We start from the raw sequence: 16,017 nt of genomic DNA on the forward strand, positions 1-16,017 counted from the left end.
CCTGGAAAGGCTTCCTCGAGCTCCCAAAATCCCATCAATTCCGACCCAAAGTTGTCCCTTTGCCGTCCCCAGTGTCAGGAAAAACAGGAAAGGAGGAAAGGCTCCAGCTTTTTCTCGCAGCTCCTTTCTCCGGGACGATTCCGGATGCATCCTCCCTGACCCCAGGAGCGCTCCCAGCGCTGGGGTTATTTTCGGATTAAGATAAAAATATCCTAAAAAAAACCAGGAATCCCCGAGGGATAAACAAAAATACCTGAAATGACGGCAATTTTCCGAGCCCCGTGCTCCTCCTTGGCGATCCTCTCCGCCTCCTCCATCAGCAGCATTCCAAATCCCTGGAATGGCAGGAAAAAAACAGGGGGGAAAGAAAAGGGAAGTCCTGTCAGAACAGAAGCCACGAGCAAGGTCAGAATGCGAAGATGGGTTCCGGGAAAATCCGGATTTTTGGAACGATCGGGAATTATTGCGGGATTGAGATCAACAATAAATTCCTCAGGGAGTTTTTTCCTCACGGTGGAATCATTCACCGGAACTTCTGACGGGTTCTCCGGGGTCAAATCCCCTGATGGGAAATCATCCTGGGATTTTAAACTGGAAATTCCCAGTGCCGGAGGACAGGGATAGGTGGGATATGGGGAAGGAATTCCCGGCTGCGCTGGAATTCCCAGAGAATCCCTGGGAGTGTCCAAGAAAAGGCTGGAGCAGTTTGGGATGGTGGGATTGGAATGGGATGGGATTGAAGGTCCATGGACCCCATCCCAAACCATTTCGGGATTCTGGGATCCAGGACACTCAGGATCCATCCCGAGGGGTTTTTATGGGATTTGGGGATGGAAAAGGAGGAAGGGAGACCCTTCCTGGAGTCCCCAGTTCCCAGGGAAGCCACCGGATCCTGAAATTCCTTCCCAGAGAGGAGTTGGGATGGGGATGGATCCAACGCCAGGCTGGGAGAGCTGGGAATGGAGGGAGTTCCCTGGGAAAGGGGAGCTTGGGGTGGGATCCTGGGAAGAAATTCCTGGCTGGGAGGGTGGGGAGGGGCTGGAATTCCCAGAGAATCCCTGGATCCCTGGGAGTGTCCAAGGAAAGAAATTTGGGTGTCCAAATCAGACTGGTTTGGGAAGGGACCTTAAATCCCACCCTATTCCAACCCTGACACATCCCACGATCCCAGGGTGCTCCAGCCTTTCCTGGGACATTCCCAGGGATCCGGGGCAGCTACGGATTTCTGGGAATTCTGATCCAGCAGGAAGAACCCATCCCTCACAAGTCCCTTTGGAAGAAACGTGGGCAGCACCAAACCGGACCTCCCCTTCCCAGAGGGAATTGCTGCGGATTCCAGGAAATCCCAATGGAATTCCTCCAATGAGCAGGAATTAATTAACAAAGGAAATCCAAAGGCTCCTGAGGGCTGGGGATGAAGCAGCTCCGGGAGCATCCAGAAAGGAATTTTATTTAATTCCAGAATGGAATTTTTTTAAATCTCAAGGAATTTTGTCAGATCTCAGAGCTCCTGCAGTGGCTGGAACGTGATCCCATTGAGAAAAAAAACTAAAACCTGGGAAGCAACAAAATTCCGGCAAAAAGGAGCTCAAATCCCATCCTGGTTCTATCCCAACTCAGAGCAAATGAGCAGAATTAAATAAAATTCCAATTTTTTGTGAGGGGAAGGAGCTGGAATGAGGATGGAATGATGGAACGCGGCGGGAGCAGAGGGAAATCTGGGAATGTTGGGAGTACCTGATGCTGGAATTTGGAGGGATCCCGGCTGCTGACGGGCACCACGCTGCCGTAGACGTGCAATTCCCGGACGATGGAGACGCCGCCCTTGAGCTCGGGGCGGAAGGACTCCGGGGAGCTCTTCCGGAGGCGCAGCAGCCCCACCAGGATGTCCTGCTCGGGATCCTCGTAGGACAGGAATGTCTCCCAGCCCCCGTTGGCCACGTAATCCCGACGGATCAGCTCCACCTGAGCCGGGAGCGGGGTGGACGAAGAGGAGGGAAAAAGGAAAATGTGAGAGCAGAGCCGATTCCATGCATCCATAAAGATGAGCAAACAGGAAGAGACTCCCTAAAGGCAGTTTGATTCCAGATGGGATTTTGGAATTGGCCACGTAATCTCTATGGATCAGATCCACCTGTTCTGGGAGCAAGGTGGATGAGGAGGGAAAAAGGAAAATGTGAGAGCGAAGCCGATTCGATGGATCCATAAATATGAGCAAACAGGAAGGGATTCCCTAAACTGAGTTTGATTCCAGATGGGAATTTGGAATTGGCCATGTAATCCCTATGGATCAGCTCCACCTGGTCCAGGAGGGGATGGATGAGGAGGGAAAGGAGGGAAAAAGGAAAATGTAAGAGCAGAGCCGATTCCATGCATCCATAAATATGAGCAAACAGGAAGGGATTCCCTGAAGCCAGGTTGATTCCAGATGGGAATTTGGAATTGGCCACGTAATCCCTATGGATCAGCTTCACCTGTTCTGGGAGCAAGGTGGATGAGGAGGGAAACAGGAAAATGTGAGAGCGAAGCCGATTACGTGAATCCATGAATATGGCTCAGAGCAAACAGGAAGGGTTCCCTAAAGCCAGGTTGATTCCAGATGGGATTTTGGGATTGGCCACGTAATCCCTATGGATCAGCTCCATCTGGTCCGGGAGTGGGATGGATGAGGAGGGAAAGGAGGGAAAAAGGAAAATGTAAGAGCAGAGCCGATTCCATGCATCCATAAAGATGAGCAAACAGGAAGAGACTCCCTAAAGGCAGTTTGATTCCAGATGGGATTTTGGAATTTGCCACGTAATCCCTATGGATCAGCTTCACCTGTTCTGGGAGCAAGGTGGATGAGGAGGGAAAAAGGAAAATGTGAGAGCGAAGCCGATTCGATGGATCCATAAAGATGAGCAAACAGGAAGGGATTCCCTAAACTGAGTTTGATTCCAGATGGGAATTTGGAATTGGCCATGTAATCCCTATGGATCAGCTCCACCTGGTTCAGGAGGGGATGGATGAGGAGGGAAAAAGGAAAATGTGTGGGGAGACCGAAGCCGATCCCATGGATTCATTAATATTCTTCCCAGCAAACAGGAAGAGCTTCCCTAAAGCCAGCTGAATTCCACATGGGAATTGTGATGTCCTCTAGCACACAATCATGGAACGGTTTGGGTGGGAAGGAACCTTCAATCCCATCCCATTCCTGGGACATCTTCCGCCATTCCAGGGTGATCCAGCCTGTCCTTGGACACTCCCAGGGATTCTCTGGGAATTCCAGACCAGCCAGGAATTCCTTCCCAAGATCCCATCCCAAGCTCCTCTTTTCCAGGGAATTCCCTCCATTCCCAGCTCTCCCAGCCTGGCATGGGATCCATCCCCATCCTGACTCCTCTCTGGGAAGGAACTTTGGGATCCAGGGGCTTCCATGGGAATTCAGGACTCCAGGAAGGGTCTCCCTTCCCTTTTCCGTCCCCAAATCCCATAAAAACCCCTCGGGATGGATCCCGAGTGTCTTGATCCCAGAATCCCGGAATGGGATCCACAGACCTTCAATCCCATTCCCACCCCAACACCTTCCCTGATCCCAGGCTGCTCCAAACCCTGTCCGGGCTATCCCCGAACTCTTCAGGGACAATTCCCTGTCCCCAGTCCTTCCCTTTTCCCTGTGAAATCCCATTAAATCTCTGGAAGTTTTCTGGACCCAAACCAGCCCCGATGCGCTTTATTTATTCCTCGTTATCCCGACAGAATCCCTCTGTTTTCCAGGAATCGGGATCCGGCCCCGTGCCAGGATCCCGTCTCCCATCAGGGGGATGATGCTGTTTGTTCACAAAGCCCCACGAACATCCATGGAAAAACGCTCTCCCCTTGGTTTTCCCGGGATTCCTGCTCCCGCCTGTCACTCACCCACCCCGAACAAAGGGAATTTTCCGCTTGGAAAAGCCCGGGATGAGCTCGCCCTCCCCAAATTTACAATTTAAATTAGATCGGCGCTGCCTCCAGCAGAAAGTCGGGAAGAGATTCCCGATTCCAGGAGTCTGGGCAGCCTCAGATCCTGCAGGAATCTGGGAAGATTTTTTAGGATTTGTGTGCCCTTGAGGAGTATTTCACTCATCATAAAGGAGAGAAGGAGAATAAAATTCCCTGGAATCTCTGATTGGAAAAACCTTCCAGCTGCTGAACTCTGGGAATGTTCTCCAAACTCTGGCACCAAACTCCTCGAAGCTCCAGGAATCAGCGGAATTCCAAAGCAGGAATGAAGAGGAAAATTCAGGAATTCGTGGCCGGGTTTGGGAACTGGGATGGGGAGAAAGGTTTGGAAGTGGATCCCTGATCCAGCTTTTCCCAGCACCCCAACAATTCCTGCTGGAATTCAATTTATTGGAAGCAAAATCCAGAATCGCTTCGGTCCTTCCTGAACGTCAGCGGACGAACAGGAAGAGGCGATTCCCGGGATATGGGAAATTCGAGGATATGGGAATTCCCAGGAGATGGAAATTTCAGGGATATGAGAATTCCCAGGATATGGAAATTTCGGGGATATGGGAATTGCCAGGAGATGGAAATTTTGGGGATATGGAAATTTCTGGGATATGGGAATTGCCAGGAGATGGAAATTTTGGGGATATGAGAATTCCCAGGATATGGAAAATTCTGGGATGTGAGAATTCCCAGGATATGGAAATTTCGGGGATATGGGAATTGCCAGGATATGGAAAATTCTGGGATATGGGAATTGCCAGGATATGGAAATTTTGGGGATATGGGAATTCCCAGGACATGGAAATTTCTGGGATATGGGAATTGCCAGGATATGGAAATTTCTGGGATATGGGAATTCCCAGGACATGGAAATTTCTGGGATATGGGAATTGCCAGGATATGGAAAATTCTGGGATATGGGAATTCCCAGGATATGGAAAATTCTGGGATATGAGAATTCCCAGGATATGGAAATTTTGGGGATATGAGAATTGCCAGGATATGGAAATTTCTGGGATATGGGAATTGCCAGGATATGGAAATTTCTGGGATATGGGAATTCCCAGGATATGGAAAATTCTGGGATATGAGAATTGCCAGGATGTGGAAAATTCTGGGATATGGGAATTGCCAGGAGATGGAAAATTCTGGGATATGAGAATTCCCAGGATATGGAAAATTCTGGGATGTGGGAATTGCCAGGAGATAGAAATTTCTGGGATATGGGAATTCCCGGGATGGTCCCTTCCAGCCCAAGGCATTCCAGGATCCTGGAATTTCCTAACTGGGAGCTCCAATCCGGCAGAGCAGATTTTCCTTTGCCTCCCATGAGCCAAAGCATCTTTCCATGGATTGTCTCAGGATTCTGGGATGGAAAACGCCCCGGGGGGACAAATAAAGGATCCACACAGAAACACAAAGCCCAATAAAAATATACATTAATGCACACAGACGCACACCCATACCGACAATGTGTACATTCTATACATCACAAATAAATAAATAAATATATAAATAATATATTGATATATAATATAATAGATATTATTAACATTATTAAAAATAATATATAATATAAATCATATCATTTATATTATATAATATTATAATATAATAATATATATTATATATTATATATAATACTATATATTATAATATATAAAATAAAATATAATAATAACATATAATATATAATATATAATATATATTATATAATATACAATTATAATATATAGTAATATATAATATAATATATAATATAATATTTATTAAAATAATATATAATATATAATAATTTATATAATATATGAATAATTATTATACTATTATATAATATATTAATATTATATAAAACATTAATTCTATATAATGGTATATTAATATAATATATTAATAATTATATAATATTAATATATAATAACATATATAATTATATACAATTATATATACTAATATATAATATAATATATTAATATTATAATATGATAGTAATAATATATGTTAATAGCATAATATAATAAAATCATAATATAATATAATAAATATAATACAGATATAATATTGATATATCAATATGTTATATATCTATATAATGTATATTTAATATATTTATATATACTTATTTTATATAAATATCTACTTATAGACACATTTGCATATAAATATATTTATCTATATAAAAATATAGATAAATAAATTATATAAAGATTAACATATAAATCCATTTAAATTATTAAATTTAAATAAAAATATGCATTTATGCATATAAACACACATTTATATCGGCATGATATATATTTCTACATATAATATATAAATAGTAGTGTAATGTATATTTATATTAAAATATGTATTCATATTAATATTTTAAATATATTTATTTATAGACACATTTGTACATAAACAGAAAAATATATTTATAAAATAAACATAGAAATATATTTATAAAATAAATACATAATATATTCAAATTAAGAAGTAATTATATGTACATTTAAAAATTATATATATAAATATATATATATATATATAAAAATTTATAGACACATTTTCCCCCACATAAATACATATTTAAATACACCCTGTTTGCCTAAAAACCCTGTGAATTCCCCCAAAAAATCCCTAAACTCGCCGTTCCTATTCCCAACGGACGCAGGGCGTTACTGGATCTCCCCAAATCCCGATTTCAGTGGGGGAAAAGGGGAGCGGGGGATTTGGTGGAAGTGCAAACACCCCGGTGGTTGGTTTATTGAACACTGATCCCGGAATTTCCTCGGGAAAAGCTCCGGGGAATTCAAAAAAAAAAGGGAATTTTTACCTGGTAGGGCCTGACTTTGTGGTGGATCTCCTGAATCCCGACCTCCCGCGTCCTCACGTCGCGGCACTGCGGAAACGGGAAGGGGAGTGGGGAAAATTCCAGAAAATTCCAGGGTTCCAAACCCCTCGGGATGGATCCAGAGCGTCCTGGATCCCACAATCCCGGAATGGTTTGGGATGGGATCCATGGAGCTTCAATCCCATCCCATCCCCACCCCACAATTCCAGGAATTTCCAACCTTTCCTTGGACGCTCCCAGGGATTCTCTGGGAATTCCAGCCCAGATGGGAATTCCTTCCCAAATCCCTCCCAAATTTGAAGGGTTTTTTGGGATTTTTGAACAACTTTTTGGAAATTTTTGCAGGATTTGGGGATTTTTTGGGGTGGGGACTTGTATTTTTTTGGGGAATTTGGGATTCTTTTTCCGGGATTTGGGGATTTTTTGGGATCACCAGCATACCCTGGGATACGCCAGGAATTCCTTCCCAAATTCCTCCCCTTTCCCAGGGAATTCCCTCCATTCCCAGCTCTCCCAGCCTGGCATTGGATCCATCCCCATCCCAGCTCCTCTCCGGGAAGGAATTTTGGGAATTCCCTGGGAATTGGGGACTCCAGGAAGGGTCTCCCTTCCCTTTTCCATCCCCAAATCCCATAAAAACCCCTCGGGATGGATCCTGAGCGTCCTGGATCCCAGAATCCCAGAATGGTTTGGGATGGGATCCATGGAGCTTCAATCCCATCCCATCCCCACCCCACAATTCCAGGATTTTCCAACCTTTCCTTGGATGCTCCCAGGGATTCTCTGGGAATTCCAGCCCAGATGGGAATTCCTTCCCAAATCCCTCCCAAATTTGAAGGGTTTTTTGGGATTTTTGGAGAACTTTTTGGAAGTTTTTGCAGGATTTGGGGATTTTTTGGGGTGGGGATTTGTATTTTTTGGGGGAATTTGGGATTCTTTTTTCGGGATCTGGAGATTTTTTTGGGATCACCAGCATACCCTGGGATACGCCAGGAATTCCTTCCCAAATTCCTCCCCTTTCCCAGGGAATTCCCTCCATTCCCGGCTCTCCCAGCCTGGCATTGGATCCATCCCCATCCCAGCTCCTCTCCGGGAAGGAATTTTGGGAATTCCCTGGGAATTGGGGACTCCAGGAAGGGTCTCCCTTCCCTTTTCCATCCCCAAATCCCATAAAAACCCCTCGGGATGGATCCAGAGCGTCCTGGATCCCACAATCCCAGAATGGTTTGGGATGGGATCCATGGAGCTTCAATCCCATCCCATCCCCACCCCACAATTCCAGGATTTTCCAACCTTTCCTTGGACGCTCCCAGGGATTCTCTGGGAATTCCAGCCCAGCTGGGAATTCCTTCCCAAATCCCTCCCAAATTTGAAGGGTTTTTTTGGAGAACTTTTTGGAAATTTTTGCAGGATTTGGGGATTTTTTGGAGATTTGGGATTCTTTTTCCGGGATTTGGGGATTTTTTGGGATCACCAGCATACCCTGGGATACGCCAGGAATTCCTTCCCAAATTCCTCCCCTTTCCCAGGCAATTTATGGATTTACACTCCCACTTTCCAGGGGCAATCAGAAAAGGGGTGGAAGAGTGAAACTGAAATTCTCCCCCCCAAAAAAGCAGCTGATTTTCAGTGAGAGGCTTTTTAGTCATTAATTTGGTTTTTTGGGGTTTTTTTAAAGCCAAATCTGCTTCTTTTGGGTTTTTATGAAGCCAAATCTGCTTCTTTTTGGCTTTGTTTTAAACCAAATCAGGTTCTTTTGTTTTTTTTTCTTTGTTTTTTTTTTTAAGCCAAATCTGCTTCTTTTGGTTTTTTTTTTTAAAGCCAAATCTGGCTCTTTTGGGATTTTTTAAAGCTAAATCTGGTTCTTTTTGGTTTTTTTTTGAAGCCAAATCTGGTTCTTTTGGGTTTTTATGAGGCCAAATCTGGTTCTTTTTGGTTTCTTTTTTTTTTTAAGCCAAATCTGATTCTTTTTGGGTTTTTTTTAAAGCCAAATCTGGCTCTTTTGGGATTTTTTTAAAGCTAAATCTGGTTCTTTTTGGATTTTTTGAAGCCAAATCTGGTTCTTTTGGGTTTTTTAAGGCCAAATCTGGTTATTTTGGGGTTTTTTTAAGCCAAATCTGGCTCTTTTGGCATTTTTTAAAAGCTAAATCTGGTTGTTTTTTGTTTTGTTTTGTTTTTTTTTTAAAGCCAAATCTGGTTCTTTTGGTTTTTTTAAAAGCCAAATCTGCTTCTTTTGGGTTTTTATGAAGCCAAATCTGCTTCTTTTTGGCTTTGTTTTAAACCAAATCAGGTTCTTTTGGTTTTTTTCTTTGTTTTTTTTTTTTTTTTTAAGCCAAATCTGCTTCTTTTGGTTTTTTTTTAAAGCCAAATCTGGCTCTTTTGGGTTTTTATGAGGCCAAATCTGGTTCTTTTTGGTTTCTTTTTTTTTGAAGCCAAATCTGATTCTTTTTGGGTTTTTTTTTAAGCCAAATCTGCTTCTTTTGTTGTTTTTTTTTAAAGCTAAATCTGGTTATTTTGGTTTTTTTTAAGGCCAAATCTGGTTATTTTGGGGGTTTTTTAAGCCAAATCTGGCTCTTTTGGCATTTTTTTAAAGCTAAATCTGGTTGGTTTTTGTTTTGTTTTGTTTTTTTTTAAGGCCAAATCTGGTTATTTTGGATTTATTAAAAGCCAAATCTGCTTCTTTTGGGTTTTTTATGAAGCCAAATCTGCTTCTTTTTGGCTTTGTTTTAAACCAAATCAGGTTCTTTTGGTTTTTTGGGTTTTTTTTGTGGTTTTTTTTTAAGCCAAATCTGATTCTTTTTGGGTTTTTTTTAAGCCAAATCTGCTTCTTTTGTTTTGTTTCTTTTAAAGCCAAATCTGCTTCTTTTGGGTATTTTTTTAAAGCCAAATCTGGTTCTTTTTGGGTTTTTTTGAAGCCAAATCTGCTTCTTTTGGGTTTTTTTAAAGCCAAATCTGCCTCTTTGGGGAATTTTTTTAAAGCTAAATCTGGTTCTTTTGGGTTTTTTTAAGGCCAAATCTGATTATTTTCGGGTTTTTTTTAAAGCCAAATCTGGCTCTTTTGGCATTTTTTAAAAAGCTAAATCTGGTTCTTTTGTGTTTGTTTGTTTTTTTTTTTAAAGCCAAATCTGGTTATTTTGGGTTTTTTTAAGCCAAATCTGCTTCTTTTGTTTGGTTTTTTTTTAAAGCCAAATCTGGTTTTTTTGGGTATTTTTTAAAGCTAAATCTGGTTCTTTTTGGGTTTTTTTTGAAGCCAAATCTGGTTCTTTTGGGTTTTTATGAGGCCAAATCTGGTTCTTTTTGGTTTCTTTTTTTTTTAAGCCAAATCTGATTCTTTTTGGGTTTTTTTTTAAGCCAAATCTGCTTCTTTTGTTGTTTTTTTTTAAAGCTAAATCTGGTTATTTTGGTTTTTTTTTAAGGCCAAATCTGGTTATTTTGGGGTTTTTTTAAGCCAAATCTGGCTCTTTTGGCATTTTTTTAAAGCTAAATCTGGTTGTTTTTTGTTTTGTTTTGGTTTTTTTAAGCCAAATCTGGTTCTTTTAGGGTTTTTTTTTAAGCCAAATCTGCTTCTTTTGGGTTTTTATGAAGCCAAATCTGCTTCTTTTTGGCTTTGTTTTAAACCAAATCAGGTTCTTTTGGTTTTTTTTCTTTGTTTTTTTTTTTTTTAAGCCAAATCTGATTCTTTTAGGGTTTTTTTTTTAAGCCAAATCTGCTTCTTTTGGGTTTTTTTTTAAAGCCAAATCTGGCTCTTTTGGGATTTTTTTAAAGCTAAATCTGGTTCTTTTTGGGTTTTTTTTGAAGCCAAATCTGGTTCTTTTGGGTTTTTATGAGGCCAAATCTGCTTCTTTTTGGTTTCTTTTTTTTTTAAGCCAAATCTGATTCTTTTTGGGTTTTTTTTTAAGCCAAATCTGCTTCTTTTGTTGGTTTTTTTTAAAGCTAAATCTGTTATTTTGGTTTTTTTAAAGGCCAAATCTGGTTATTTTTTTTTTTTTAAGGCCAAATCTGGTTATTTTGGGTTTTTTTTTAAGCCAAATCTGGCTCTTTTGGCATTTTTTTAAAGCTAAATCTGGTTTTGTTTTGTTTTGTTTTTTTTTTTTAAGGCCAAATCTGGTTATTTTGGTTTTTTTAAGCCAAATCTGGCTCTTTTTGGGTTTCATCTCCTGATTTGGGTGGAGCCATCAGCTCTCCCTCATCACATCCAGCGAGGATTTTTCCTCATTATTTATTATTTTAAAAATAACTTTGAAATATTTTATTGTGTTTTATTACAAATGAATAGAAATTATTTATAAAACATTGAATAAATATTTTAAATTATTATTAATTTTTTTTTTAATTTACCTGTGTCCCAAGGTCCTTCATCCTGGCCAGGGCGAGCTCCCTCAGGTTCCCGTGCTCCACCCCGGAGCTGACCAGAGGCATCGGGATATCCCTGGAAAAAAAAGAGGGAAAATCCAAATTTCAAACAGCTCAATTAGCAGAGAATTCACCCCAAAAAAAACTTCATCGGGCCAAAATCCCAAATTGCTGAATTCCCAACTTTGCTGAATTCCTTTGGATGAATTAGAAATAAAAAAAAAATGAATAAATAAAAGCAGGAGGGAAATGAAAAGTAAAAATGAGAAATGAAGAAAAATGAAAAGAAGAAATCATAGATTTTATTAAAAGTAAAAAAAAACAAAAACCCTGAATATAAATCTTTAACAATCCTGAAATTTGGGGTTTTTCTCTCAGTTCTTCGCTTGGGAATGTGGGAAATAAAAGGGATCATCCAGCTGTTCTCCATCATCTGCTGCTGGAGACCAGAAATTGGGAAATTTGGGGAAAATCCATCAGAATCACAACTTTGTCCTGGTGGGATTTTGGTATTTCCCCTAAAAACTGGGAGAGTTCTCAGGGTATTCCCACGGGAATGTGAATCCCAGCCTGAGGACGGCAGGAACCTGAAGATCTCCAAGGAAATTCGGGAGCAAATTTGGCCCCCAAGTGGCTTCCAGGGGATGAGGAAATTGGGATCCTCCTTTCCCTAAAAAGCAAGATCCCAATGTTGGCTCACCCCACCCCACTGACGGAATTCCACCTCTCCATCCAAAATCCCTCCGATTTCCAGGGAAATCAGGGACAGGGAACTCAGGTTGGTCCCAAACATTCCTGGGTGAGTTTTCCTTCCTTTTCCTCAGCTGAATATCCCCAAAAAATCCCAGCTGGAGCTGGGGGATGCTCAGGGAATTTGGGCTGTAATTAATTGATTAATTAATTGATTGATTGATCTGTGCTGGTTTTCCATCCTCCTCCACCCAGCAGCGCCGTGGAATGAATTCCTGGTGGATTTTCCTTCCCATTCATGGAAAATTCTTGGGTTTGGTAGGAGATGGGAAAAAAATAAAAGGAATTAAAGGGTCTAAACTTGGGAAAGGGGGGGAAAAATTTATTTTACCTTACGGAACAAAACTAAAGGGCTGGAAAGGACCTTAAATCCCATCCCGACCCCATTCCACCACCCCAGGCTGCTCCAAGCCCCATCCAACCTCTCCTGGGACAATTCCAGGGATGGGGATTCCCAGGCAGGAATTCCTTCCCAAAATCCGCCCCCCATCCCATTCCCTGTGTCCCGCCCCTCCAAGCTTTTCCTGGGAAAAGGAAAAAAGGATTTGTTTTTGTCTTTTTTCCTATAAATCCACGGGATCTGGGGGTGATTCCTCGTGTCCTTCCCAAGGAAAATTCCTTAACCAGAGAGAGCCTTCATCTGGGGATTTCTCTGAGTAAATAAAGACCCTGCAGAGGCTACAGAATTCCCTCCAAAAAGCTGCAATTTGGGGAAAAAACGAGCGCTTCACGTGGTGACTGGAGGACACTCGGCTCCACGGGGATAATCCAGGGAGTAACAATTATGGAACAGCTCCAAAAACGCCAGGCTGGGTGGATTTTCCCTCCAGGAACACAGATAAAAGTAATTCTGATGCGCTCCTGACCCGGGTTTTTAGCTAAAATCCAGGGAATTGTAACCAAAATCCCGCAAATAAAAGGCGGATTACAACTCAGAGCTGCTCACCCGCCTGCTGGGGAGCCAAGGAAATTCAAATATGGATGGGGAAAAGCAGATTGTGAAGGGAGAAAAAAAGCAAGGAATGGGTTTTCCATGCCCACGTGGGATCGTCAGGAGCATCCGGACCAACTCCAGCCACCGGGACTCATTAAAATGCCAAATAAATTCGGGATACAGGGCGTTAAACGCTGATCCTGGTGAAGGTAAGGAGCGGTCTGCCAGCAGCTGCAGCCGGGTTTATTTCGTCTCCCGTTTTCCCAGCATTCCCATTCCTTGGGTTTCTTGTGGAGCAGCTGATTGGAACTTCCAGGGAAGTTCCAGGGAAATTCTGGATCTGGATCTCAGCCCTGCCCCATTCCCAGGAAAAGGTTTTATTTCCTCGTTTTTCCACCTCGCCATCATCAGAGTGAGAGGGAAATCCATAAAAACACCGAAATCCAAGGAAAAAATAAAACCCCTGGAGGTGAGTGATACTCCCCTGTCGTTTTCCACCTCCACAGCACCGTGGGAGGATCCCCTCTCATCCCATCTCTCCTTCCAGATGTCAAATTTCCCTGGATTCCCTCTCACTCCAGATGTTAAATTTCCCTGGGTCCCATCTCTCATCCAGATGTCAAACTTCCCAGAATTTCCTCTCATTCCAGATCTCAAACTTCCCTGGATTTCCTCTCATCTGGGATTTCGAACTTCCCTGGATTCCCTCTCATTCCGGATCTCAAACTTCCCTGGATTTCCTATCATCTGGGATTTCGAACTTCCCTGGATTCCCTCTCATTCCGGATCTCAAATTTCCCTGGATTTCCTCTCATCTGGGATTTCGAACTTCCCTGGATTCCCTCTCATTCCGGATCTCAAATTTCCCTGAACTCCCTCTCATCCCATCTCCCATTCCTTCTTCCTGCCTTTTTCCCAGTGATGCTTCCCAGCCCTTTTATTTTCTCTGTCCTTGAAAATCAACACAATTTGGAGCAAAAATTAATTTTTAAATTATTTAGAAGGCCTGCTTTTATCCCTAAATCCCGAATTTTTTCGCCAAAGCTTCCCAGTGTTTCTCGCCTTCAGTCGTTCCCTCCTCTGTGAATTCCCTCTGCTCATCCCCACCCTGCCACAATTCCAGGGAAAAATCAAGGAAAAGACTCCAGGCAGGTGAGGAATCCTGGGAGAGGATCATTAAATCCACCCATTATCCATCACAGCATCCAGCTGAGTAATTATCCATCATGGGATCCACCCAATTATCCATCATGGGATCCACCCATTATCCGTAACAGAATCCATCCAATTAATTATCCATCATGGGATCCATCGCAATAGTTTCCCATCACGGGATCCACTCATTATCCACCACGGGATCCACCCAATAATCTATCAAGGAATCCATCCCATTAATTATCCATCATGGGATCCACCCTTTATCCATCACAGAATCCAGCCGATTAATTATCCATCATGGGATCCACCTAATTATCCATCATGGGATCCATCCCATTATCCATCCTGGGATCCATCCAATTATCCATCACGGGATCCATCCCACTATCCATAATTGGATCCATCCCATTATCCATCACGGGATCCATCCCAATAATTATCCATCATGGGATCCATCCCATTATCCATCATGGGATCCATCCAATTATCCATCATGGGGTCCATCCCACTATCCATAATTGGATCCATCCCATTATCCATCATGGGATCCATCCCAATAATTATCCATCATGGGATCCATCCCATTATCCATAATGGGATCCATCCCAATAATTATCCATCATGGGATCCATCCCATTATCCATCATGGGATCCATCCAGTTAATTATCCATCATGGGATCCATCCCATTATCCATCACGGGATCCATCCCAATAATTATCCATCACGGCATCCATCCAATTAATTATCCATCACAGGATCCACCCATTATCCATCATGGCATCCATCCAATTAGCCACCACGGGAGCCATTCAGTTACCCATCATGGAATCAACCCAATTAATTATCCATCATGGGATCTGTCCAATTATCCATCCTGGGATCAACCCAAATAATGATCCATCATGGGATCCACCCACTACCCATATCGGGATCCATCCAATTATCCATCAAGGAACGCATCCCATTATCCATCACAGGATCTACCTAATTAACTATCTGTCATGGGATCCATGCCATTATTCACCATGGGATCCACCCAATTAATGATCCATCATGGGATCCACTCATTATCCACCAGGGGATCCATTCAATCAATTGTATATCATGGGATCCACCCATTATCCATCATGGGATCCATCCCAATAATTATCCATCATGGCATCCATCCCATTATCCATCATGGCATCCATCCAATTAGCCACCATGGGAGCCATTCAATTACCCATCATGGAATCAACCCAATTAATGATCCATCATGGGATCCACCCACTACCCATAACAGGATCCATCCAATTATCCATCAAGGAATGCATCCCATTATCCATCACAGGATCTACCTAATTAACTATCTGTCATGGGATCCATCCCATTACTCATCATGGGATCCACCCAATTAATTATCCATCATGGGATCCATCCAATAGTTATCCATCATGGGATCCACTCATTATCCACCACGGGATCCACCCAATAATCTATCAAGGAATCCATCCCATTAATTATCCATCACGGGATCCACCCAATTATCCATCATGGGATCCATCCCATTATCTATCATGGCATCCATCCAATTAATTATCTGTAATGGGATCCATCCCACTATCCATCACTGGATCCATCCCATTATTCATCACAGGATCCAGCCAATTAATTATCCATCATGGGATCCACCCCATTATCCATCACAGGATCCACCCAATTAATTATCCATCATGGGATCCATCCAATAATTATCCATCATGGGATCCATCCCATTAATTACCCATCATGGGATCCATCCAATAATTATCCATCTTGGAATCCATCCAGTTAATTATCCATCACATGATCCACCTATTATCCATCACAGGATCCACTCATTATCCATCATGGGATCCATCCCATTAATTATCCATCACAGGATCCACCCATTACCTATCATGGTATCCATCCCATTATCCACCATGGGATCCATCCAATTAATTATCCACCATGGGATCCATCCAATTAATTATCCATCATGGGATTCATCC

General features: G+C 42.1%; 1 protein-coding gene across 1 annotated transcript in view; it reads right to left on the reverse strand.

Annotated features, from left to right (window-relative positions):
- ELP3 (elongator acetyltransferase complex subunit 3) overlaps positions 1–16,017 on the reverse strand; it is a 107,702-nt gene that overhangs the window by 20,226 nt on the left and 71,459 nt on the right. The window contains exons 11-14 of the mRNA XM_038132552.1: positions 11,147–11,237; positions 6,791–6,856; positions 1,738–1,965; positions 254–335 (exon numbers count right to left, since the gene is read on the reverse strand). Coding sequence (XP_037988480.1) covers positions 254–335; positions 1,738–1,965; positions 6,791–6,856; positions 11,147–11,237 — 467 coding nt within the window. The remainder of the gene's footprint in view (positions 1–253; positions 336–1,737; positions 1,966–6,790; positions 6,857–11,146; positions 11,238–16,017) is intronic.

This window comes from Motacilla alba, chromosome 3 (assembly GCF_015832195.1).
Source record: "Motacilla alba alba isolate MOTALB_02 chromosome 3, Motacilla_alba_V1.0_pri, whole genome shotgun sequence".
Taxonomy (NCBI): Eukaryota; Metazoa; Chordata; class Aves; order Passeriformes; family Motacillidae; genus Motacilla; species Motacilla alba.